General features: G+C 41.6%; 1 protein-coding gene across 1 annotated transcript in view; it reads right to left on the bottom strand.

The window, feature by feature from the left end:
- The window catches only part of SPAG17 (sperm associated antigen 17), a 245,577-nt gene that overhangs the window by 204,935 nt on the left and 13,119 nt on the right, over window positions 1-27,523 (bottom strand). Inside the window, exons 2-3 of the mRNA XM_052637149.1 lie at window positions 5,655-5,795; window positions 4,978-5,061 (exon numbers count right to left, since the gene is read on the bottom strand). Of these exons, the coding sequence (XP_052493109.1) occupies window positions 4,978-5,061; window positions 5,655-5,795 (225 nt within the window). The remainder of the gene's footprint in view (window positions 1-4,977; window positions 5,062-5,654; window positions 5,796-27,523) is intronic.

The raw sequence follows: 27,523 nt of genomic DNA, 5'->3' as shown, positions 1-27,523 counted from the left end.
CGGAGTCTGTTGGGCTGCCATCTACGAGGTCACACAGAGTCGGACACAACTGAAGCAATATAGCAGCAGCAGCAGCAGATATGCAGATGACACCACCCTTATAGCAGAAAGTGAAGAGGAACTAAAGAGCTTCTCGATGAAAGTGAAAGAGGAGAGTGAAAAAGTTGGCTTAAAGCTGAATGATCATTCAGAAAACTAAGATCATGGCATCCGGTCCCATCACTTCATGGCAAACAGATGGAGAAACAGTGGAAACAGTGGCTGACTTTATTTTTGGGGGCTCTAAAATCACTGCAGATGGTGATTGCAGCCATGAAATTAAAAGATGTTTACTCCTTGGAAGAAAAGTTATGACCAACCTAGATAGCATAAAAGCAGAGACATTTCCTTATCCACAAAGGTCCGTCCAGTCAAGGATATGGTTTTTCCAGTAGTCATGTATGGATGTGAGAGTTGGACTATAAAGAAAGCTGAGAGCGGAAGAATTGATGCTTTTGAACTGTGGTGTTGGAGAAGACTCTTGCAAATCCCTTGGACTGCGAGGAGATCCAACCAGTCCATCTTAAAGGAGATCAGTCCTGGGTGTTCATTGGAAGGACTGATGTTGAAGCTGAAACTACAACACTATAGGCACCTGATGCAAAGAGGTGACTCATTTGAAAAGACCCTGATGCTGGGAAAGATAGAGGGTGAGAAAGAAAGGAGGAGGAGAAGGGGACGACAGGATGAGACGGTTGGAGGGCATCACTGACTCAATGTACATGGGTTTAGGTGGACTCTGGAAGTTGGTGATGGACAGGGAGGCCTGGTGTGCTGCGGTTCATGGGGTCGCAAAGAGTCAGACACGACTGAGTGACTGAACTGAACTGAACTTATAAATGCTCAGATACCATCGTGTATCAGATTTACTCACAAATGGGAGAATTTTTGCACATATCATACACACAGAGCTCTCTCATAGATAACATTTCAGTTGGCTTTGAATGTCCATCAATATTTTCCTTTTGGTTTTTGTCAGAGCTGAGTCTGGCCAATGAACAGGTCAGATTCTCTCTGTGGACCATGAATGAGTGAGTGAGTGAAAGTCACTAAGTCGTGCCTGACTGTTTGCAACCCCATGGACTCTAGCTCTGTCCATGGAATTCTCCAAGCAAGAATACTGGAGTGGGTAGCCATTCCCTTCTCCAGGGGATCTTTCCAACAAGGGATTGACTCTGGGTCTCTTGCATTGCAGGCAGATTGCTGACCATCTGGGCGACCAGGGAAGTCCAGTATGTGGACCATGAAGCACACACAGAAATATTTGTGCACATTTAAAGAATAAACTTAAATGCAGGCATGAATATTAAAGATTTTTTAATAGATTTTTTCCCCCAGTGTTTTAGATAGTTTCACATAAAATCCCACCTTTAGGATTTTAAAGTTGTAATTAAGATATGTACTGGGTGTACCTTTGCTAATTTGTGCACATGGCACCATGTAAGGACAAATTTAGTACATATGCAGCCTGTCTTCTCTTCCCTTCCTGTTCCTTTGCTTGAGCTGTTTGTTCCCTTTACATAGAATGTCCCCACATTTGAAAGTCAGGACCTATCTCTATCCAAGGGTGGACACTTTTGATCCCAGTGAAAGAAGACTGGGTATGTGGCAAAGTGGAAAAATCGGAGGCTATGTTTTTAACTATGGTAAATTCATTAAATCCAATTTTCTAAAATTTTTAAATTATTATAAGTCCTGCCTTCTCTATGCTTCCATTGCTCTCTGTGTAAGAATGGGGATATATATGCATATATATGTATATAGAGAGAGAGCATATAATTTTAATTATAGTATGGGTCAATTGGGACAATATATTTAAAAGATCAAAATTGTCAGCTCCACTTCCTTTCCAATGCCACCTTCTCTGCAAGGCTCCTCTAGCTCTCACCACCTAGGCTAACCTAACTTCATCTTCCTTAACATGCCCAGAACACTCCATTTCTCCTTCACAGACTTCACTGACAATTTTCTGCATTGTGTTATACAGTTTAACAAACACATATTGAATACCTACTCTGTGTCAGGCATGTCTGTTTTCTTTTCTTTTTTCCCCCCTAACTAATCCTTAAACTTCTTGAGGTTAGGATCGTTATACTATTCATATTCCACTCCTTCCACTGTCTACATAGTCTGACACCTAGTGCCTGAGCAAGAATGTATTTATTGTTTGGCATTTAGTAAAACTGGTCACTAATAATGCAAGAAATGTCTGTATATCCATTCTCATGTGTGTACACATCTTCATATAGAATTACCTGGTAGAAATTACATGTAATGCCAGTATATGGGATCATAACCATCTTCATCCTCATGATGAAATACTACCACCGCCACTACTAGAATGGTGAAGTGATAGCTAACATTCCTGAGACCATATACAAAGGGGCAAATTCTCTTTCCATTCCCACACGGGTCTTTGGAGTAGTTCCTTCTAGAGCAAAACTAGTTTCCCTAAAGAGACGCGGAAAGCACACAGACCGCTATGTCTCTGTGGAGTCGCATTAGCAGAAACCTAAGCACGTTTTCAAAGAATGATAATTTATAAATAAAGACTATCTCACAAACACAGTACGGTGGCTAGATGAAATTCTAAAGTTTCAGGGGGAAATTACATAATTTCAAAATGAGGCTGTGTGTACACAGCACCAAGCCATCCAAATGAAAGCCTGAGCAAATCACTGTGGAATGTGGTCTTTGCTGGCCCAGACATTTCAAGTCGTTATTGGAAATATGTAATGTGGTTCTGACACTCTTTTACCACTCATGGATCAACTGCACTGGAGTGAAGTTTCACTTGAGTTCTCTGCTCCTAATCGACCGCAGGTTGGGAAACCAGAAAGCCAAACAGGTTAGAATTGTGTTTAAAGAACGAAGAGGCTCTGATTTAAGGCTGATGAGAGTATCCTACAAATAGAAGTCAGAGTCAGTACATAGCCTTTATATTATCTATTTTGAGTTCTCCCTCCTCCCTCTATGAATTTCCCATGTAACAGAAGCAATTTTGTTGGATTATCTTTTCTTCCCCCACCGCAGAGTTTCCTTTGAGAAGAAAAATAAAAGACTTCCTAAACAGGCTCTTGAGGAATTCACCTGCGGCCACTGTCCTAGTTGCTCCCGACCGTGAAAGCTTTTAGGCAGAAGTGGAGCTAAGAGCAGGCCGTCTGCATGCCTGGACGGTCCAGAGGTCCTCAAAGAGTTTGGCTCTGGGCCTCCTTCAGGGCCACCACGCCTAACTGCCTTGAGACCCTCAGTAGGCACTGGTTGTACTATTTCACTTCTCTTGGGAAGAGGGGCCAAAACAGGCCCTAAGTGTGGAGGGACTGCGGTTGGAGATGTGCCCTCTTTTCCGGGTGTGCATGCTGGCCTTGGCTGATGCTACCCAGGAGCCTGCATTTGTTCATGTGTCTGATCCACTTTGGCTACAGTGACTGACATTAATGCAGGCCTGGTGCACCCCAGGCCCATCTCTGTGGTGCTCATCCTGCCTCCCCTTTTCCTCTGAAACCATTCAGAAGAGCGTCTGTGAGCCGGTGTGGGAAGCTTGTTGCCCAAATGCTCCCCTGGAAGAATGTGGGGGAGCCAGATGTGAGATGGACCTCCTCCGAGTGAAGGCTCCTCAGAGTCGCAGCACAGATTGGAGATGAATGGCTTTCTAATTGAACTCTGGGTCTGTAACATCGGGCTATCCCACATCCAAGTCAAGATGCCTGTCCACATCAGATGTAAAAACTGGCCCGTTATCATCCCTGATTTTCTCTGAGCATCTTTGAAGAAGAAAGAGTCCTTTGGGTGGGAGGGGGAGGAGGGGCTAATTGATCCCAGGTCTGAGAATTGGACGTGGATTTCTATGGCTACTTCAGAAGAAAACTTGCAATATTTTAAATCCAGGTATCACGTAATGTTTCAACTTGGGCACACACATGTGGGACATCCTAACAAAAGATAGAAGGCATGTTCTCTGACCTTAACAGTGCAGAATGAGTTTTCCATGACAGCAGGGGTAGGGCAGCAAGAGTTAATGCTACAAAATCCACAGTATTGGCAGTCGTAAATAAATCCAGGGGAGCTCGTTCAGATAGTACGCAGGCAACACTACAGAGCCTATTATGAAACCATCCAAGAACCGAGACACATAAAAACTTTTATTAGTCATCACTGAAATAAAGTGCAAACAAGTTTGTTTTGAAAGATCCCAAAATCTTTATGCTTTTGGTCTGCAGAGTCATAAAAATAGTGCCTGACAAATTTTAAGCGATATTCTAATTAATTGTTGGATTTTTATAGTTTCTTGTAAGTTGGATATTAACAAGGCAGGGTAAGAGGAAAGCCCCTGTACTGAGGCTGAGTTCTAAGTCCTTTGTACAAACCCACTGGCCAGCCAGGACAGATTTTTGCATCTGCTAGAAGTGGAATGGATCACTAATCTGAAGATCATTGTTATTTTCACACTGATTAAAGTAGAATGTGAAGTGTACACAAAGTTCACAGACAGATGGAAAACTATTCCAGTTGTTTCTCTGTCATGCGCAGGAAGCACTTTCTGGGGCATTTTTACATTGTTTCTTTGGTGAAACTAACACTTTGTAATACACCAATAACACGACCCCCTTTAATACCATCACACACTCAGTAATTACCATAAAAAAGTTTGACCCAACACTTTTATATATATACATTTCTGATTTATAGTCTTCAACTGGACACAGTGATAGTGTAGACAATGTGGGACAACTTTTTTTCCTAAAGGGAGATTTTGTTAAAAGGGAAACAGATTTTTTTACATGCCCATCATTAGGAACAAACAGCCCCAACAATGAGAGGGGATTTGCTTTCAAAAAATGAATTAATTTTATAAAAAAGTGACTATAAAATTATTACAATTCTTGCTTTTTTTAAAAAAAAATTACAAAATTCTCTTCAATCAATGCATTTACCTACCTCAGAATATAAGGGAGCATTACCACCTAGAGGTTTCTTTGCCTTTTTAGATGTACTTCCAAAAACTGCACTTGATCCATTGACCTGTAAGAAAATTCATTCATAAGGAAAAAGAAGGGCTTACTTAAAGAATACTTAGACAGGTAGATGTTCCTTTCAAGTACCTAGGTGATTTGAGGGATTGGGGAAGAGACAGTCATCAGTTAGTTCAAATATTTATAGCCACTTTGGTAAACCATTAGTAATTGTACCAGGATGTGCCATCTGACAGAACTTCTCTGTGTTATCATTCTCCTCCAACCTCTGACAGCTAGGAGTCTTCGGAGGCTTCGTTTTTCCAGATAGTTATGGCCTTTCTTGGAACATTAAATAGTTTTGTCTTTTATTGCTGTTGAGACCTTTATTAAATAATTCCTCACAAAACCTAGCATGGAGCCTAGTATGACCTCAGACATTTTTGTTGAATGAATGGATGCTGAAAGGGCAGCATTCACGAACAAAAAACAACCCCTTCCGGATTAGATCTTTCCAAATTTATTCTAGCTAAGTGTTTCAGCAAAGTCATGCACCCAAACTTACCAAACCGCCCAAGAATGTGTTAGTTTTATTGATTTCGTTACTTTATTATTTTAAGAAAGATGTCTCCAGCGGGCGTCGGGGTGAGACGGGACAGGTACCTGCTGGACGATGTCTTGCCAGGAGACCATACTGAAGAGTCTGCGCTGAGGAACTTGGACAGCGAGCGTGAGAGCGTGAATGAGAACCTCGTCCTCGATCCGGTTTCCAACGACAAAAGCGATGGAGCCCTTCCAGTCGTTCTGTGACAAAATCAGAAGGAATCAGGTTCTAAGTACTCCTGGCGAGGTAATTTTGTGTCAGAGGCTTCCACTGACAAACAGGGTTAACAGTCCTAGAAACCTTAAAGACAGGCTGACATTACGGTGTATGTGGGTTTTTGATTCAAGCAGCCACAAGGCGGCAGTATTGTGCCAAATTTCATGCAACTTGCCCCAAAAGCAATTTCCCTGAGAAACGAGATCTATATTTTAAGGAAGACAATTTTTAATTTTTTAAATGACACATTTTCACTATAATGCTGTGCAATAATACTTTGGTACTGGAAAGCAATAGTTCATCTGTCTGTTACATATGTGCATGAATGTACAATTTCCAATGCAGGAGTCTTTGTTTTGTTCCCTGATACATCTTAAGACTCTAAACACTGGTAGGAAAATAGGAGGAACTTGATAAATATTTTTTGATTGTTCGGTAATATTGAATGAGTTGCCAAATAGGCCTTTTTTACATGAGGTAAAATTCAATCCCAGAGTTTTTGATGTAAAATATTTTTCACTATTCACCATCCATGGATCTAGTTTTTGTAAAGCACAGAACTAGAACACATATTCTCCTCTTAATGTAAACACAACACTCTCATTGCTAATTCACATGTGAGTTCTTTTCACTCTCAAGAAATAGGCTGCAGTTTTAAACTTGAACATGAAATGTTTCATCAAATAAAAAAGTTACTAAAAACCAATATATTTATTCGGCAATCCCTTTCTATTATAATTTTGTTGGGAAGAAGCAATTCTCTGGAGGAAATGAGGAATGGAATTGACTGACTTTCCCATGATGCGATGCTAAGGAAAGCCAAACTCATGCAAATCAGGTCTATTGCTGCTGAACACTCACTACCTTGGGGAGAAGGACGAAGCAAACGTGATACATTCATCAGGAAAGGGAGATAATAATAAGGGAGGACACCCTGGCCCTGCGACCTCTTTAGACCTTAGTTTCTCCATTTATAAAATAAGGGGGTTGGACAGAGGTGTATGTAAGATTTCCTCTAGCTCCATTCCAGAGATCTGATAAAAATAGAGTAAAATTCACCCTTGGTAAATTCCAGAATATTGTCTAAGACGGTCTGGAAAGATTTTACAGAAATTTAATGAAACACATAATTTTCCATGGTTCTCTGGGTTTCTGTCCAAATCATGTGTCAAGATAACGATAGAACTAGAGTATGGATGGGAGAAAAGACAAATTCTTCTTTACCATCAAAGAGTGACTATCGTTAAATGTCTCTTACTTCTCTGCATGGAAACTCACTAACCCTAACCACATAACGAAACCCACACAATTTTCAATGTTGTCACCAAGACAAATAACACACATAAAAGCATAGAAATGTCTATTTAATCTACAAAGTGTGTACTTGTGTTTGTGCACATGTACAAGCATGCATGTAGGTGTGGCTCTGCGTTTCCTTCTGTTACACTGGATTTCAAGTCTTTTTTTGTTGACTGATTCACCATAGGAAGACTGAGCATCTGTTTTTCAAATAGCCTGATTCTGAAAAGCAAGTGTGATATTTATAACTGGAAAAAAACTCCATAATCACCAAACGACCTTTCTCCACATTGGATGACTTTTCTTTCCGCTTGTCTGCTCCCTTAGTCAAAACTGCAATGACAATCATCATTCAAGAAGAAAAATCTTTCCTTCCTTAGTAAAGCAGATGAAGTTCCTGAATAGGCAATGACTTGATGTTCCTATTAGCTATAGTTTCTACACTGAAGATTTTAATGGCTACATTTACCCGCTTATCCCACACCCTCTTACAGATTTCTTAGCCAATTTTCAAAAGCTAATGGTGACGAGAAATGGCTGCCTCTCAGCTCTTTGGGGACAATTCACAAAGAGGGCATCGTAATCCACCATCTACCCATTAGTGTCTGGCATTCGAGACAGGTGTTGACTATTTCAGATCAGGAAAAAAAAAAGGTGAGGGAAAGAGGAGGAGGTAGGAGGTAACAATTATTGAAATCTGCCATGTGTCAGGCATATGTTATCTCATTGAATCCTTAAGTAATCCCTTTAAATAGGGGCACTAATACTTTATAGATGGAAAAACAGAGGCCCAACGAAGTTAAACAGCTTGTTTCAAGGTCATTTTGGCAGAACTTCATGGAGACCACATACATGGCTCACAATTTTGTGATTATTTCAGAACAGTTTTGAGAGCAAGCCTTTAGGTTCAGAGCGCCTTTCCATAATCCTTAAATTGCACCTAATGGCTATTTTGGCCACAGTATACCTAATAGAGGAAGATTTATATCACATGTTAAAGTATATAGAGGTTTCAAAATAGATGATGTATTAAAACTTTAAAATGTCTAAGATTACTTTTTTTTTTTTTTTATCAAGGACTATTTTACAAAGGCTAAAAGAGTTTGAGGAAATTTCCCAAGCTTGTCTCTCTCTCAAAGCCCATTGTTCTTGTTGCTTTGCACTGTAGGAGTGCATCTTGACACAAAATCTTTTCCTCTGATTATTGGCGAGGTACTGAAACTCCTGGGGTCCCAGTGATCACCCTCTGACAGACTGCCTGCACTAGAGCAGGAGGAGATTTGTTCGCGTTCGGAATTCTCTACAAGGTCAGTTAGGAGCTAGGCCATGTGTCTCCACTGGAAGGGGTCTCAAGAGTGCAATTAAGATCTACTTTCTGCACTCTCAAGCCCACCAAACACCTACTCTAAAAATTGGGTCTATTTGGCAAAATAGGACCGACACAGGACTTTGTTGGAATCATGGATTAGTGTCTAATTACATCGCCAGAACCCAGGGAAGCATGAAATGGACTGATCAGACAGTAATAACCCAAAGATCGCCTGCCCAGAAGGATGCGCTCACTGGCATTCTGCAGTAGGGGGCAGCGAGATGCCAGGAAACACACAGTACTCTCATCAGAGAGAGCCATCATTTCCAACTGTGTCTAATTAGGGAGACTCCTTAACTAAATGATGCTCGACAAATAAAATTTTTGAACTTTTTTTCTTCTTATTTCTGGATAAGGGTAGATTTCAAATCTCTTCTATCTGGCTGCAGTATTAAAAACAGGAAATTAATTTGGGAAAAAAAATTCAACCCAATTTAAATTTGGCAAAATACAGTTAAAATGCCCCCTTCCACCGGTATCCCACCCTAACGTGCAGCTAAACACAGTCCTTAAATTTGAGTTCACAGGGCAGCAAGCGAAGTGAGCACAGAGAAAACGAGAGTTTACCAGTGAGGACAAATGAAAGTGCAACACACAGAACCTGGTTCATCACACTCCTGAGTCCTGCAGGGCCCCTATCTGTGTGTGAATTTGATTAAGACAGTTCAAGAAGCTTGGGTGTAATTAGCAGCATGAGCCTAGAGAAAGAAACCATTACTCATCTTCGGAAAACTGCACTAGATGTATCCAACAGTGAGGGAAGAGGGTTTCAGTCTGGCACATCTCAAACACCTTAGGAAATAAAATCAGCTTTCCATTGCCGGCAGACATCTACTGAACATGCTTATTGCCAAGTCTTGCCCTCGAGTAGTTATTGATAAAGTCCTTCCCAGGGTGGAATGAAGTCATGAATGGACACAATCCATTACCTTCTATTTACTTTATCAGCCTCACCTAATTTGAAGCCTGGCAGGAGGGTGTTCTAACCCAAACACATTCCCGACTCCTACGGCAAGAAAGTACTCAAGTAAATGCAGAGAATCTGGTTGCTCACATAAACCCACTGTCCCAGAGACATGGTAGATTCATAACAAATTTTCTTTCATACACTGAAAATTCTCCAACTTTTACTTAGGCATTCCTATATTCTGATATAATTACCAAAACCCTTTCAAATGTAAGTGAAAAGTAGTACAGTGTAGGGCACTTAATTCAATATGCTATGATGAACCATAATGGAGATGAATATGTAGAAAGAATATATATATATAATGTATAATATATATACATATATGTAAAACAGAATCACTTTGCTGTATAGAAGAAAGTAACACAATGTTATAAATCAAATATATGTCAATAAAATAAATTGAAAAAAATAAGTGGAAAAGTAGCTTTTCCATGATGAGAGTGAGATTTCTTCCTTCCGTTAGCGCACTTGAGTGGCTGGTACAGGGAATGGCAAGGGCAGATACACACGTGCTCGCTTCTGCTTCCTTGGCTACTGTGTCAGGGGATCTGCTGCCCTGGATGATCGGGGTGAGATTCCCACAGTCCTCTACCCAGAACTGACTGGAACCTGTGGAGCTCTATGAAGCAAAAAGCCCTATGAAGCCCCAAATAAAATCAATGCAACATTGAAAAAGTCAGGTTTTTGTTGAGAGTTATTTAACACTGTGCAGATATGCAAACCTGTACTTTATGTCAATACTCCGCTGAAAGGATAACCTTTTTGTTAAGTAGATTTACTGCCTAATGGACAGGGATTTGTGAATGTCTTTCTCATACAGGGTTTTTCCTTCAAAAGGAGTCTTGGATCTCCATCAGCAAAGGAGTGTTAGTACGGGCTGTTGGCCAGAAGAAGAAATATTTTTATTACATTGAACTGGCTGCTATAATCGTATTTGTTAAAAGGGGATCCTAACTGTAAAATGAGTTGGAAATGTAAGTTAAAAATTGGGTACACACTGTTATGTAACAAACAAGAACAATACAAAGGACCAGGATGCAGTTTGACTGTCTTTACTAAATGAGTTCGCTTCCCTGGTGGCTCAGATGGTAAAGAATCCGCCTGCAATGCGGGAAGCCTGGGTTCGATCCCTGGGTTGGGAAGATCCCCTGGAGGAGGGCAGGGCAACCCACTCCAGTAATCTTGCCTGGAGAATCCCCACGGACAGAGGTGCCTGGTGGGCTACAGTCCACTTGGTCGCAAAGAGTTGGACACAATTGAGTGACTAAGCACGACACAGCACATGGATGCTTCTTTAATTATGGGTTTCTCACAATTTATTATAAACGCTACAGTTTGGCATAGCATCACCATGCTGTTATAAGTGTTCCTTATTTAGGAATTATTTCACAGAACTGTCACATTTTCTCAAGGAGATTGTAAGCCCTTTAGATTGGAAAAATTGTTTTATGTGCTTTTGCAGCTCATAGTGCCCAGCAGTGAATACACAACAGAGCAGGGTGCTCTCTATGTAAGTATCTGTTAATCAACAGAGAAGATGCTCTAGAAAGAAATCTGACCCTGGGAATCATAAAGCCCTAGAATGTCAGGACTGAGCAGGATCTACAGTCCCTAGCCTTGAAGTCCTTTGGGAGGAAAACAGACTGGATCTGATCGAACATGGTTCATATCAGGGGTCAGTAACAAGGGTGTGGGAAGCTAAACCCTGCTAAGCCATCCCTCTGCTAAGACCTGTTTCCTGGGAGTGACTCGGACCAGTATGCAGGGTGGCAGCTAGGGGAAGGATGCAGCTCTTCCTGAGAGGAGGGAAAAGCCAGAGGATCACATACACATACGTGCACTAAAAAACTACTCCTCCCACCTCTGTCCTTCTTCCTGCTTTCTCCCATCTCCCCTCAAAGAGGCCATTGGTGGGCAGTTCCCTCTTCCCTTTCACCTATTGCCTACAGGCTGCAAATTCTATGATTCCCTTCTCTTTAAAGATGCCTTTGACATTCTTAGGAGCTTGATTTTATGGTGGAAGGTATCAGAGTAGGGTGGGAAGAGAAGGAACCACACATAAAATGAGTTACTAGGTCCAGAACGTACACCTGAGCCTCGTCTCCTGCAGCAGCACCACCCTCTCTGAACACCCTAATTTTCTGACTTTGTCCAGGAGTGTTGTCATTGTCGTCGTTGTTGTTCAGTCGCTCAGTCGTGTCCAGCTCTCTGAGACTCTGTGGACTGCAGCACACCAGGTTTTTCTGCCCTTCACCATCTCTGGGACCTTGCTCAAATTCACGTCCATTGAATCAGGGATGCCATCTAACCATCCTGTCCTCTGTTGCCCCTTGTCCTCCTGCCTTCAATCTTTCCCAGCATCAGGGTCTTTTCTAACGAATCAGCTTTGGCCGAATTTTCTGACTTCATCCAGGAGTGTGCTGAATCAGACTGCCCACAGCTCTTCCTGACTATTCAGTGAGGCTGTGTTGATAGCCTGAAATTTGCTGTGGTGGGAGCATTTACACTGCGGCAATAGCAATGCTACGAATCAGAGCTTCCCTCCTGAAGAGCAGGTTATAACATATTTAGCAGCGCACTGTGGCCCCCATCCCAGGAAGGTCTGCAGGTCTGAGACTGACTTAGAGCTGATCTTGACTTAAAAGGCCAAGGCTGTCGCTGAGAAAACACTGAAGGGCAGAGCAGATTTTCTCCGTCCTCCCCCTTCCTGCCTCTAATACACATTGTGCAGCTGTGTGCCATGCGAATTCATAATTAAGTGTCTGTTGATGCTGGTTCAGTGGTGGCCGGGCCTTTAGCACTATCCTTCAAAATGGATAAAAGCAGGTGACGAGGTAAGGACAGAGAGGCCAGTGTGGTAGAAGCAGGGCCAACCCACTCACTCCGAGGCTCTCCTTTCCTCTCGGCCATCTCAGGGGTTATGTCCCCACTCAGGACCTGAGCACTGTGGCTGTTGCCATGGGAAGTCCCCAGTACTCCCTGCCCACAGGTGATGAAGCTCCCTCATACTCTGGTGGCCCCTTGGAAAAGCACTGGTCATTGTGGCATAGTGGTCTTTGAGCCTGGTCTCAGGATACAGAATGCCTATTTTTGAAGCTCAGCGAACCAGCTGTGCATCCTTGGGCAAGTTACTTAACTTCTCTGTGCCTCATGTATAAATAAGGGCAACTACAGTATCTTGGGACTGTTTTAAAGACTGAATGAGAAGATCTATAGAGAGCCTTTCTCGGCACAGCACTTAGCAATAATCAAAGCCATCATGATGGATATTATTTTGGGGGCTTCTCCTTGTGTTAGTCATTAGAACAAACATGGTTATCCCATATATGCTGTTTCAAGTGTGGAAAGCTTATGTGTGAACCAAGAAAAAAATCAAACAATATCAACAGCTGCCTCATGAGTGACAGTCAATTTGTAAAATAATTTTCTTTTGATAACAATAAACTTGTTAATTATATATTTTTAAAATATTTTAGGTCTTTAGAAGAGATGGAAAAAAATCATGAACACAGGATTTTAAAACTCTACAGGTATAGAATTTGGGGAGCTGTGGGAGAGAATGTGAGTGCGAGGCAGGAGAAAGCTTTAAATCATTTTGTACTTGGTGCAGATCTGTCAGAGATGTCAACCCATCATCAGCTGTGAAAAGATAGGGATTAGAGTTAAATGGAGAAGGCAATGGCAACCTACTCCAGTACTCTTGCCTGGAAAATCCCATGGATGGAGGAGCCTGGTAGGCTGCAGTCCATGGGGTCCTTAAGAGTGGGACACGACTGAGTGACTTCCTTTTCACTTTCCACTTTCATGCATTGGAGAAGGAAATGGCAACCCACTCCAGTGTTCTTGCCTGGAGAATCCCAGGGATGGGGGAGCCTGGTGGGCTGCCGTAATAGGGTCTCACAGAGTCGGATACGACTGAAGTGACTTAGCAGCAGCAGCAGCAGAGTTAAATGAGGAGTACAGAGGCTGAATAAGAACAGGATGAGTTCTGAAACAGCCACACACAGAAGACTGGCTACCAGGCTAATTTTCATTAGAGATGGGGACCTGCTTACTTGAAGAACTTGGATCAAATGTTTGGTATTTGCATTGCAAATACACCTGGTTAATCTTATGGATCCAGATCTGAAATACTGATTATCAGGTAGGACCAGTTCTTGAAAACAAAAGCAAAATGAGCTTTTCCGGTAAGTGGCCTGAGCTGACCTCTAAAAATCGTGCACTATTCACTTGACCCAGAAAACGCCACAAAATCGTGCAAATCAAGGGTTCCATTCTTTGTGTTCACTTTAAGAACACTCGTGAAGTATCTCAGGCCATTAGGGGCATGCATATCCAAAAAGCCACCAAGTATCTGAAAGAAGTCTCTTTAAAGAAACAACATGTGCTAGTCCGTTACAAATGGTGGAGCTGGGAGGTGTGCACAGGCCGAACAGTGGGGCTGGATGGGAAGGGTTGGTGGCCCCCCAAAAGTGCTGAAGTTTTACTGCACAGGCTCAAAAATGCAGAGACTAATGCTGGACTTCAGGGCTTAGATGTTGATTCTCTGGTCACTGAGCACATCCAGGTGAAACAAAGCCCCCCAGGGTGCAGGATTTACAGAGCTCCTGGTCAGATCAAGGCCTCCATGAGCCTTCCCGGCCACATGGAGATGATCCTTACTGAAAAAGAACAGATTGTTCCTAAACCAGAAGAGGAGGTTGCACAGAAGTAAAAGATAGCTCAGAAGAAACTGAAGAAACAAAAACTTATGGCCTGGAAATAAATGCTGCAAAAAATACATGCAAATAAAAGTTAAAAAAAAAAAAAGCAAAATGACTAAAGTTTATTCTGGATAGAGACCCTTAGGGCAACCCTCTCTCTGGATAAGATGGGCTCCCTGACCTGTTGCTGCTGTATTCTGGCTCCCCTGGGTCCTGATGAGTGAATTTCTAGAATTCCTCATCCCTTCTCTTGGGTAGAATAAAAGTATCTACATCACTTTCTATTCAACTCAGAGACTTAATAGTTGATTTTGCTAACTGGATAAATAAATATGCCCCAAGATTTTGGTAAAATTAAAAGAAAAAATTTTAAAGTATTTTCTTTTCAAGCTACCTACAGTTTTCATAGGAATCACAGTGACTCCCGGACTAACTCAAAGGGATGCCCTGCTGAGGAAGGTATTTTAGGCAATGGGCTGGGGCAGTGGAAAAGGCTTCGCTAGAATCATATCACCTAGATAACTTTCTACTGTGCCCATGTGCCTGGCATATAGTAGCATTCAATAAATGTTCCCGGAACTTAGCAGCCAAAACCACACACTAAAGAGAATTTTTACACATTCTTAATATGGGAATGCCAACTAAGTATGTGGCATTTTATCAGCTACACTTAGCACTTTGGAGGAAACCATGTCTCTGAACCAATGAGCATTTGAATGAAAGGAGGAATATAGTCTCTTGCAGTTTAGACAACAGTACAATGCCTTATATTCATTGATGAGAACTCAGCAGTCCAGAAACATCTTTACTGTGTATGCACACTACTCGTCCGGTGATCCTTGCTTCATGAATATTAAATATGATCACTAATATAAATTATTGAAGTTCTGGTGTAAATACACAGAGCTTTGAGGCAGTATCCAATTCTGCCTCTGCAGTTTCTCAGCCAAACGACCTTGGATCTATCCTTGTGACAGTTTTCTCATTTATAAAAATGGATCTAATAACACAAACTTCCAAAGGTTGTTATAAGTCTCTAACAAACAAATGTGTATATTTATACATATATTAACTTACAAAATGCTTCATATATATTGAAGCATTTTGTAAGTTGTAAAATTCCATGCAAAAAGCATATATGTATGCTTCATATATATTGAAGCATTCTGTAGGTTGTAAAATTCCATGCAAATTAAAATATTAATACACATAAAGAAAAAATACAAATTTTCCTTAGAAAGTCCTGCAAAAATGGGTTAAATCAGGTGATCATGTCTTTAATCTTCAACTTGGGTATGTCTTGAGGATCTTCTTCTGACAGTTAGCCTCTGAGCTTAGGCTGTTTGATTGTTTCTCTTTTGTTTCTCTGGTTGCTTGGCCCATCCCAGCAATCTAGCACATGAGTCTAATTCAGTTTTGCTCCATGCATCAGAGAGTTTTAAGACAGCTATTAAAACACCACATGGAAAAGCTTTGCAGGGAATTCTACTCCACATAGAAACCACAGAAACCACTACACACCTTAACTATCTCCCCGCCCCCCAGAGTTGGCTAAAATTACGGCTCCATTATGTTAGTACAAGCCAACCAGTTTTATTGCTTGGAGCAAAATCTGAGGTCCAAAATGAACTTCAGAACATAAAAAGTAAGGCAAACCTCAAAAGGAAACAAGCTTCTTTGGGTTTTGAAACAAATATTACATATCAGAGGCATTCTTCTAACGGAGGAGACCAAGCAAAGCCAAGAGGCGTCCTGCTAATTGCTCCACAAATGTAAAATTGGAATCAGGGACTCACCCCAAAGAAAGAAGGTCTCTTTTCATCATCAGATATTAAAGGCTACAAACTTTCATCAATTCCTTCCTCAGACATGAGACCCTTATGTGGCTTCCTTGAGTCCCTTGAGTGTTGAGTTACTATCTTCCACATTAAAAACTAAGATATATATATATATATATACACATATATATATATATATATATACATATTCAATATTTATTTATTTCTTTGGATGCCCTGGGTCTCAGCTGTGCCACCCGGGCTCCCTCGTTGCACAGCGCGTGGACTCTCTAGTTGCGGCACACAGGTTCGAGAGCATGCGGGCTTTAGTAGCTGCGGTGCTCACACTCAGTTGCTCCACGGGATGTAGGATCTTAGTTCCCGAACCAGGGATCAAACATGTGCCCCTTGTATTGCCAGGCAGATTCTTAACCACTGAACCACCAGGGAAGTTCCTGAATATTAAGATATATTTTAAAGATATATTTTCAAGACTCAATATGAGCTCATTAGTTACTCCATTTTACTTTTTTTGGCCTTGCTGTGTGGCCTGTGAGATCTTAATCTCCTGACCAGGGATCGAACCCATGCCCCTCAGATTGGGAGTGCAGAGTCTTAACCACGGGATCACCAGGGAAGTCCCAGTTACTCTACTTTAGCCCTTTCCTTCTGTTTCCTTTTTCCATTTTCCTTTCTCTAATTAAATGCCATTTATTCACTAGGCATTGGACCTAATTCATGAACTTGTATGGATCTGGCACTAGGACTTCAAAATAAACAGTTGATGCTCTTTCTAATGATCTACCCATGCCCCACATCTGCTTCTTGGTTAGTGTCATCTCACTTATTTGTTCACTACAAAGTCACTGATACAGCTTAATTTCTACATCCCTCTTGAGTGAGTGCAGAACATCTAAGGATGCTTCTGATTATCACAAGGATATGACTGTCCTGATTACAAGCCCTCTATCCTATTTGCCCCCAAATTCAAGAAAATGTCCAAGAAATGTCAATGTTGTGGTAATCAAATTTCATTCCCTGTATGATCTCTGATACCTAGAAGCAAAACAAAAATTCTCTGACGACCTGATCTGATTTTTAAGCCTAAAACTGTGATCTTCAGATTATGTTATGGGAAGAAGGGGCATGCATGGATGATCCTGGGTGAGATCAGATCTTCTAGTTTTTGTTATGTGAGGAGGGAATGTTGCATCTATCTGAGCACTGGGGGTGTCAGGAAAACTGTAAGAGTGCATCTCGAGCAAGAAGTGTGACAGAGAATCTGTGCCCTGACTCAATTCAACGAAAAAAGAGGCAGAGTCCACCTCCACAAGCATTTGTTAAATTGGTATGGTTAAATGTTCTTTATGTGGGACTGCCTTTGTGGCTCAGATGGCAAAGAATCCGCCTGTAATGCAGGAGACCTGGATTCGATCCCCGGGTCAAGAAGATCACCTAGAGCAGGGAATGGCTTCCCACACTTCAGTATTTTTGCCTGGAGAATTCCATGGACAAAGGAGCCTGGCTGGCTACAGATCATGGGTTGCAAGAGTAGGACATGTCTGAAGCGACCAACACTCTAAATGTGACAAATTGTAAAGGATGCCCCAAACGACCAAGATATGAGTCTGAAAGTGAGTTAATAGTGCTTATACTTTAAAATAAGTTCCTTAAAAGGCCTTTTCTGTGCAGACTGACCACCCTGTTGCTCTGTCAGGGGAGTTAGGGTGTGTTGCTCTCCAGAGCTGGTTCTTTGCAGCAATCCCAACTTTAAAAGGACAAGGCAATGGCACCCTACTCCAGTACTCTCACCTGGAAAATCCCACGGACAGAGGAGCCTGGTGGGCTGCAGTCCATGGGGTCGCTAAGAGTCGGACATGACTGAGTGACTTCACTTTCACTTTTCCTTTCATGTATTGGAGAAGGAAATGGCAACCCACTCCAGTGTTCTTGCCTGGAGAATCCCAGGGACGGGGGAGCCTGGTGGGCTGCCGTCTATGGGGTTGCACAGAGTCAGACACGACTGAAGCGACTTAGCAGCAATAGCAGCAGCAGCAGCTTTAATAGCTTCCCAGGACCCAAGAGTTGTTCCAGGAAGGCAAGAGGTGATGGAGACCTGCTTCTGAGTGAGGAAACTGGAGTCAAACCTCCAGTTCATCAAGGGAAGGGTTAAAAGTACCAATCGATATTAATCCAGCCTAGAGAGAGGACAGATTAGAGTGTGGGGGGTGTCTGAAGAAGTTCCTGAGATCTTTTTCCCTAGAACTCTTGTCATTTCCTTCAGATCTCCACTCAACTGTCCCTGTTTGAGGGAAGGGGTTCTTAGGAGGTAGTCAAGAAAGTGAGGGGGAGGAGAGTCAGGAGCAGAGGCATCACTGAAACCAGAAGGGGAGACAAACACTAGTATGTCATCAAAGGCAGTTAGGTTACCAGTATCCTTAGCAAAAGAGTTGTACTTTAGTAAAACTGCTTCCTGCCTAATCCTTCACTCCTGCAGTCCTGTACGTCCTCATAACTCACCTATCTCCTTTACAATATGGACCTCACGTGGTTTAGTGACCATGTGATAAAACATTCTAAGTTAATGTTCATGATAACTTTCAAGGCCTTACACTTGGTTTTGGTTATTAATTTTCCCCAGTTACACAGGTACTTGGAATCTATTTATTGGTTATATCAGGGCAATGATTCATTATAATTATTTCTTTCCTATTGATTCCCTAGTATAGGCCTTACAATAGCTCTTTCAATAGTAAAACGAAAAAGACCACTGGATTTGGTATCAGAAAACCTGATTATTAGTCTTGATTCCACCCACATGGTCTTGGAAAAACATTTATGTACTCAGAATCTGGACTTTCACAAAATAATACTTCCAGTAAAGAGTCACTCATTCAATCACTGTTTACTGAGGAGTTACAGTGGGCTTCCCTGATAGCTCAGTTGGTAAAGAATCCACCTGCAATGCAGGAGACCCTGGTTCGATTCCTGGGTTGGGAAGATCCCCTGGAGAAGGGATAGGCTACCCACTCCAGTATTCTTGGGCTTCCCTGGTGGCTCAGCTGGTAAAGAATCCACCTGCAATGCAGGAGACCTGGGTTTGATCCCTGGGTTGGGAAGATCCCCTGGAGAAGGGAAAGGCTACCCACTCCAGTATTCTGGCCTGGAGAATTCCACGGACTGTATAGTCTCTGGGGTGGCAAAGGGTCGGACACAACTGAGCGACTTTCACTTTCACTATGTGCCAAACAGTGAAGTAGGCATTAAGAATAGAATGCATTGGTATAAGGCATAATTACTCTCCTTAAAAATCATTAGCCTGGGGAAGAAAATACACAATGACAGAGAAAAGAGATTATAGTTAAAAGTATTTCATAACAAAGAGCTATACAAAGTATCTGTTTCTTTTATGATATTGTTTGCCCTAATTTATTCCCCAATAACATTTGCTATGTGGGTACCTATGCTACCGTGGAGATGGAAGATGCAAAGATTGATAAAATACAAGAAATTAAAGGAACAGAACTAGTCTATATTTCTCAACATGGTGAGACTTCAAAACTAATTTTAAAAAAGCTGACATTAAAAAAACGAGATAAATTGCATAATCGGTAAGCATAATATGAAATCATTTGTGTAAATTTTCAAAATCATACAGTAAAAATATCATGGAATATTAATGGATACAGATAAATGGATACACAGTTAGGCTGAGGGGATATTCATTCATGATAGCGTTTGCTTCTAGGAAGAGAGAGAAAGGAATGAACAGGAGATAAAAATAAGGACAAAGTGTTTCTCCATTCTTTTCCCAGTGTTTATGTAAAAAAAAAAAAAAGAAAAACTAGAAAGTGTCACGATGGTACAAATGTACTTTTGTATCACCCTGTGTGCTTTCTGGCACTTCAAAAAGTACTAGAAAGAAGTCTCTGCCTTCAAAAGACCCACATTCTAGTAAGGGAGGCAGGCGTGTGAACAGTCATTATGTAAAATGATATGGGTTTTATGATACACCACATCCTCCCTGTGTTTTACCTCCCTGCCTCATGGGAAGCTGCCATTTGCAGAAATAGTGGAAGGAATTCTTTGTCTGTGTCTCTTGCTCATTTACTTCCTATCTAGGCAGTGGCCCCACTTCCACCTCTTCAGAAGACCAAGGATCTCCGAGTTTGTTCTCCTTTTCATATTTTTGTCTCAGATCTTACTTCACCAGTTGTGAGGACTTGCTCCTTTTCTTGGGCTGAGAGAGAGATTCCGACCCTTTCTCTCTTGTACTACAGCAAATGACCTTCTTTCCTTTTACCCGTTTTCGAACTTGGTTCCTTCAATCCTTTTATTTATCCCCCTTCAGTTTTCAATCCTTTCCTCCCAATTCCCCTCCCTCCCATTTCACAAATGCATAGCTATCTCCACCTAATTCCAGTCTCGCCACTATCTTGTGGAATCCTATCCCAAGGCCACAGGTGCAAGGCCTTGCATCAAGGCCACAGAAGCGGAGCCCAGAAGCAAGGTCACAGCAAAACTGTCTAAGCCCCATTGCAACCACTGCCAAAAACCCCGATCCTTACTGGCCGGCGTCCTGAGCCCGAATTAGGCAAAAGTGCCCACCCCTGTAACACCCTGCAGCACCCAACCAATCATGTAATGCTACCCTTCGGGCAGGGATTTTCTTTGCCTTGAGGCTATAAAAATTGGCTCAGTTCAGTTCAGTTCAGTTCAGTTTGGTCGCTCAGTCGTGTCCGATTCTTTGCGACCCCATGAATCGCAGCATGCCAGGCCTCCCTGTCCATCATCAACTCCCGGAGTTCACTCAGACTCACGTCCATCGAGTCAGGGATGCCATCCAGCCATCTCATCCTATGTCGTCCCCTTCTCCTCCAGCCCCCAATCCCTCCCAGCATCAGAGTCTTTTCCAATGAGTCAACTCTTCGCATGAGGTGGCCAAAATACTGGAGTTTCAGCTTTAGCATCATTCTTTCCAAAGAAATCCCAGGGCTGATCTCCTTTAGAATGGACTGGTTGGATCTCCTTGCAGTCCAAGGGACTCTCAAGAGTCTTCTCCAACACCACAGTTCAAAAGCATCAATTCTTCGGTGCTCAGCCTTCTTCACAGTCCAACTCCCACATCCATATGTGACTACTGGAAAAACCATAGCCTTGACTAGACGGACCTCAGTCGGCAAAGTAATGTCTCTGCTTTTGAATATGCTATCTAGGTTTGTCATAATTTTTCTTCCAAGGAATAAGTGTCTTTTAATTTCATGGCTGCAGTCACCCTCTGGAGCCCCAAAAAATAAAGTCTGACACTGTTTCCACTGTCTCCCCATCTATTTCCCATGAAGTGATGGGACCGGATGCCATGATCTTCGTTTTCTGAATGTTGAGCTTTAAGCCAACTTTTTCGCTCTCCTCTTTCACTTTCATCAAGAGGCTTTGGAGTTCCTCTTCACTTTCTGCCATAAGGGTGGTGTCATCTGCATATCTGAGGTTATTGATATTTCTCCCAGCAATCTTGATTCCAGCTTGTGTTTCTTCCAGTCCAGTGTTTCTCATGATGTACTCTGCATATAAGTTAAATAAGCAGGGTGACAATATACAGCCTTGACATACTCCTTGTCCTATTTGGAATCAGTCTGTTGTTCCATATCCAGTTCTAACTCTTGCTTCCTGACGTGCATACAGATTTCTCAAGAGGCAGGTCAGGTGGTCTGGTATTCCCATCTCTTTCAGAATTTTCCAGAGTTTATTGTGATCCACACACTCAAAGGCTTTGGCATAGTCAATAAAGCAGAAGTAGATGTTTTTCTGGAACTCTCTTGCTTTTTCCATGATCCAGCGGATGTTGGCAATTTGATCTCTGGTTCCTCTGCCTTTTCTAAAACCAGCTTGAACATCTGGAAGTTCACGGTTCACGTATTGCTGAAGCCTGGCTTGGAGAATTTTGAGCATTACTTTATTAGCGTGTGAGATGAGTGCAATTGTGTGGTAGTTTGAGTATTCTTTGGCATTGCCTTTCTTTGGGATTGGAATGAAAACTGACCTTTTCCAGTCCTGTGGCCACTGCTGAGTTTTCCAAATTTGTTGGCATATTGAGTGCAGCACTTTCACAGCATCATCTTTCAGGATTTGAAATAGCTCAATTGGAATTCCATCACCTCCACTAGCTTTGTTCGTAGTGATGCTTTCTAAGGCCCATTTGACTTCACATTCCAGGATGTCTGGCTCTAAATGAGTGATCACACCATCATGATTATCCGGGTCGTGAAGATCTTTTTTGTACAGTTCTTCTGTGTATTCTTGCCATCTCTTCTTAATATCTTCTGCTTCTGTTAGGTCCATACCATTTCTGTCCTTTATTGAGCCCATCTTTGCATGAAATGTTCCCTTGGTATCTCTAATTTTCTTGAAGAGATCTCTAGTCTTTCCCATTCTGTTGTTTTCGTCTATATCTTTGCATTGATTGCTGAAGAAGGCTTTCTTATCTCTTCTTGCTATTCTTTGGAACTCTGCATTCAGATGCTTGTATCTTTCCTTCTCTCCTTTGCTTTTCGCTTCTCTTCTTTGCACAGCTATTTGTAAGGCCTCCCGAGACAGCCATTTTGCTTTTTTGCATTTCTTTTCCATGGGGATGGTCTTGATCACTGTCTCCTGTACAATGTCATGAAAATTCGCTACTAGCCCACAAAAAATGTTAACTTTTCCTGGTTTGTCAAGAGGTTGGCCTGCTGTGTTCGCAGCTTCCACATTATCTCTGCTCTTTGTTCTTAATAAATTCACTCCTTTCTGCAATGCTCTGTGTCTGGAAATTCTTTTCCAACCTGCTTTAGGACTGCCATACACATTTTCCATATGATCTTCTTTTATTCAGTTAAATTTTCCCAAACACGGGACTTGAGGCCCACCTCCTGATAATACACATGCCTCCCATCTTGCTCCCACCTCCCTTCTTCTCTGATCACCACCACCACCATCATCACCACTCACTCTATTGAAATTGCATCCTTGAAGATCACCAGTGGTGTTCTCATCACCAAGTATGGTTGCCTGGCCCTGTTCTACCTAGATCTCTATAGGGAAGGATTCAAACGCCATTTTGTGCCCCTTTCTCTGACCTGATTTTTCTGTCTCATAAGTGAGGACCTCTAGATATTTCATAGAATTCTGTGCTCAAACGTCTGTGCTTCTCTCTATTGGATATTCTAGCTACTCCCATGGCATCCACTTCATCTCTCAACTGACAATCCCTAAGTCAATGTCTCCAAACATGGACTGTGAACTATAGTCCATATTTTGGATTTTCTGATGAGTTTCTACTTTGATGTTTTACAGTCATCTTGAACTCAGGATGTCTAAATTCTTTACCACTCTTGCTGTTATTCTATTAGTTGCTCAGTCATGTCCAGCTCTTTGTGATCCCATGGACTGTAGCCTACCAGGCTTCCCTGTCCATGAAATTCTGCTGTCAAGAATACCAGAGTGGGTTGCCAGTTCCTCCTCTGGGGGATCTTCCCACACCAGGGATCGAACCCAAGGCTCCTGCATTGCAGGTGGATTCTTTACCGTGTGAGCCACCAGGGAAGCCATCTTTATCTCTTCAGTTCAGTTCAGTCACTCAGTCATGTCTGACTCTTTGCAACCCCATGAATCGCAGCATGCCAGGCCTCCCTGTCCATCATCAACTCCCAGTGTTCACTCAGACTCACGTGCATCGAGTCAGTGATGTCATCCAGTCATCTCACCCTCTGTCATCCCCTTCTCCTCCTGCCCCCAATCCCTCCCAGCATCAGAGTCTTTTCCAATGAGTCAACTCTTCGCATGAGGTGGCCAAAATACTGGAGTTTCAGCTTTAGCATCATTCTTTCCAAAGAAATCCCAGGGCTGATCTCCTTTAGAATGGACTGGTTGGATCTCCTTGCAGTCCAAGGGACTCTCAAGAGTCTTCTCCAACACCACAGTTCAAAAGCATCAATTCTTCAGCGCTCAGCCTTCTTCACAGTCCAACTCTCACATCCATACGTGACTACAGGAAAAACCATAGCCTTGACTAGGCGGACCTCAGTCGGCAAAGTAATGTCTCTGCTTTTGAATATGCTATCTAGGTTTGTCATAATTTTTCTTCCAAGGAATAAGTGTCTTTTAATTTCATGGCTGCAGTCACCCTCTGGAGCCCCAAAAAATAAAGTCTGACACTGTTTCCACTGTCTCCCCATCTATTTCCCATGAAGTGATGGGACCGGATGCCATGATCTTCGTTTTCTGAATGTTGAGCTTTAAGCCAACTTTTTCTCTCTCCTCTTTCACTTTCATCAAGAGGCTTTTGAGTTCCTCTTCACTTTCTGCCATAAGGGTAGTGTCATCTGCATATCTGAAGTTATTATTTCTCCCAGCAATCTTGATTCCAGCTTGTGTTTCTTCCAGTCCAGTGTTTCTCATGATGTACTCTGCATATAAGTTAAATAAGCAGGGTGACAATATACAGCCTTGACATACTCCTTGTCCTATTTGGAATCAGTCTGTTGTTCCATATCCAGTTCTAACTCTTGCTTCCTGACGTGCATACAGATTTCTCAAGAGGCAGGTTAGGTCGTCTGGTATTCCCATCTCTTTCAGAATTTTCCAGAGTTTATTGTGATCCACACACTCAAAGGCTTTGGCATAGTCAATAAAGCAGAAGTAGATGTTTTTCTGGAACTCTCTTGCTTTTTCCATGATCCAGCGGATGTTGGCAATTTGATCTCTGGTTCCTCTGCCTTTTCTAAAACAAGCTTGAATATCAGGAAGTTCATGGTTCACATACTGCTGAAGCCTGGCTTGGAGAATTTTGAGCATTACTTTATTAGCGTGTGACATGAATGCAATTGTGCGGTAGTTTGAGTATTCTTTGGCATTGCCTTTTTTGGGGATTGGAATGAAAACATAATACTCTAAAAGCAAAGCAGACAAATTCACTCCCTACCCCGGCCCTGTCACAAACAATAAAAATCACCTAAGTTCATTTAGCTAAACTTGTCAGTTTCTGAGACTTGTCATTTTTCCCAGTCATCCTACTTCAAATCCTCCTCCATTCTCCTTTTAGACATATAATCAGTTACTTTCTTTCTAGAAACTCTTGAATCTATCACTTCTTTTTTATTCTCATGACAATTCATCTAGTTCAACCGATAACTACCTCTAACCTAGACTATTGAAAATACTTCCTACTGGATCTATGCAAGCCTCCAAAAACTTCTTCGATTTCCAACCTATTAATTTTTTTCTGAGACATCAATTTAATCATTTCATGTTTCCCTCACAGAAAGTATTTTAATTATTAGGCTGCAAATTCTGTTCCTCATGATCAAAACCTTTGGTCTCTAGACGTGATTGCTCCTAGTTACTGAAAACCAGAGAGATTAAGCTAAACAAGTTTCTTCAGAAAAACAGATCTTTGGTTTAAATATATTTTAGAGCATATACCCTTCTGAGCAAAAGTGACATCTCATGTCAAAGAGTAAAATAACACATCCACAATTATCTCCATCACAAAGGCTGAAAATCTGGTCCTAATAAATCATTTTTCCACAAACATTTTCCTAGGTTGTTGCTAAATTTATAAGATATGCATGAGAAGTTGAATAATAAACATTATCTAATGTATTATCTTTGTGATTACAATAAAATGCGTGAATAATGAAACTCTATCCTTGTTCAGTCACCTAAATACTTATGCAAAGAGAGAGGTGGCTGACACAATGAAAAAAAATATGAAAAAGAATGTATGCACATGTATAACTGAGTTACTTTGCTGTACAGCAGTAATTAACACAACACTGTGAGTCAATTATACATCGATAAATTTTTTTAAGACAGAGGTAGTTGAAGTCAATATTCCTAACCTTAAACTAGTTTAACCCAAACTCAATTATTAAATACATATATGGAGTCATAAGGGCTTCCCAGGTGGCTCAGTGGGTAAAGAATCCACCTGCAATGCAAATGTAGGACCTGGGTTTCACCCCTGGGTCGAGAAGATGCCCTGGAGGAGGGCATGGCAATGCACTCTGGTATTCTTGGCTGGACAATTGCATGGACAGAGGGGCCTGGTGGGCTACAGTACATTGGGTCTCAAAGAGTCGGACATGACTGAAGTGACTGAGCGTGCGTGCGCACACACACATACACGCACACACACACACACACACACACAGAGTCATATACATTTTTTGATATCAGATGATTTTTCACTGGTATTTACACAATTTTGGAGGTTTACTCCCCACAAGTCTATTCAATATATCCTGCCTGAGAAACTGCTATGTTATCTGTAACACCTAGGGCCACACACCATAGTAACATTTAGCAGGAAACAAAGAGGACTAACACAAAGTATCAAGGTTGTGAAGGGTAAAGACAAGGTAACGTCAGGAAGCAGGATTGACTTAATTTTAGAAAGGATTTCACAAATTTTCACACTAAAAATACTGACATCGTGGAAGTGGAGGAAATGTTTCATCATAGTTAGAAAACTTGCTTAAAAACAAAGGTAAGGTTAAGCAGACACTTCTCTCGATGGAGAAGTGTTAACAGAGAGGAGGACCTTCCTTGTATATGTCTTATTTAACCACCTTTATGCAAGATGTGTAAACAGTTATAGTGAAACAAAAGCTTTTAGAATTTGGTGCTAGGTGGTTTCTTTCATTGCTGTTTTGTCTAATTCCTTCATTTTGCAGATGGGAAAAGAAATCTATAGCATGGTGACTTGGTCAAGGTGTCATAGATAGGAAAAAACACATCCTGAGTCCCAGACAATGGGCCTTCCTCTACCACTCTGCCTTGCCTTCACTGGCAGACATTGACAGTGACGCTGTGTGCCAAGGGAATAATTAAACACTGCAGAGAGACTTGACAAAGCTGTCTGAATTGAGCAAGCATGTGTGTCAAATGACATTCATTGTGTAAAATGTAAGTAGATGCATTGAAGAAAACATAATCTAAACTTTAGTTAAAAGTTTAGAGGCTTTATGTAATGCAGCAATCCCATTCCTGGACATACATCTAGAGAAAACTAATCCAAAAAGATACGTGCACCCCTGTGTTCATGGCAGCATTATTTACAATAGCCAGGACATGGAAGCAAACTAAATGTCTATCGACAGATGAATAGATAGATAAAGAAGATGTGGTACCTACATACAGTGAAATATCACTCATCTATAAAAAAAAATGAAATAATGCATTTTGCAGCAACATGGATGGACCTAGAGATTTTCATCTTAACTAAGTCAGAAAGAGAAAGACATATATCATATGATATCCTTTATATGTGGAAACTAAAAAGAAATGATACAAATGAATTTATTACAAAACAGAAACAGACACACAGACTTAGAAAACAAACTTAGTTACCAAAGGGGAAAAGGGCAGGGGAGGGGTATATTAGGAGTTTGGGATTAGCAGATACAAACTACTGTTTCTAAAATAGATACGCAACAAGGTCCTACTATAGCAAAGGGTACTATATTCAATATCTTGTGGAGAACCAGAGTGGAAAAGCATATGGCAAAGACTATAGATATACAGCTGAACTACTTTGCTGTATACCAGAAACTAAAAC

This window comes from Budorcas taxicolor, chromosome 3, assembly GCF_023091745.1.
Source record: "Budorcas taxicolor isolate Tak-1 chromosome 3, Takin1.1, whole genome shotgun sequence".
Classification (NCBI taxonomy): domain Eukaryota; kingdom Metazoa; phylum Chordata; class Mammalia; order Artiodactyla; family Bovidae; genus Budorcas; species Budorcas taxicolor.
The sequence above is the reverse complement of the archived record's forward strand: the minus strand, read 5'-3'. Positions and strand labels throughout refer to the sequence as shown.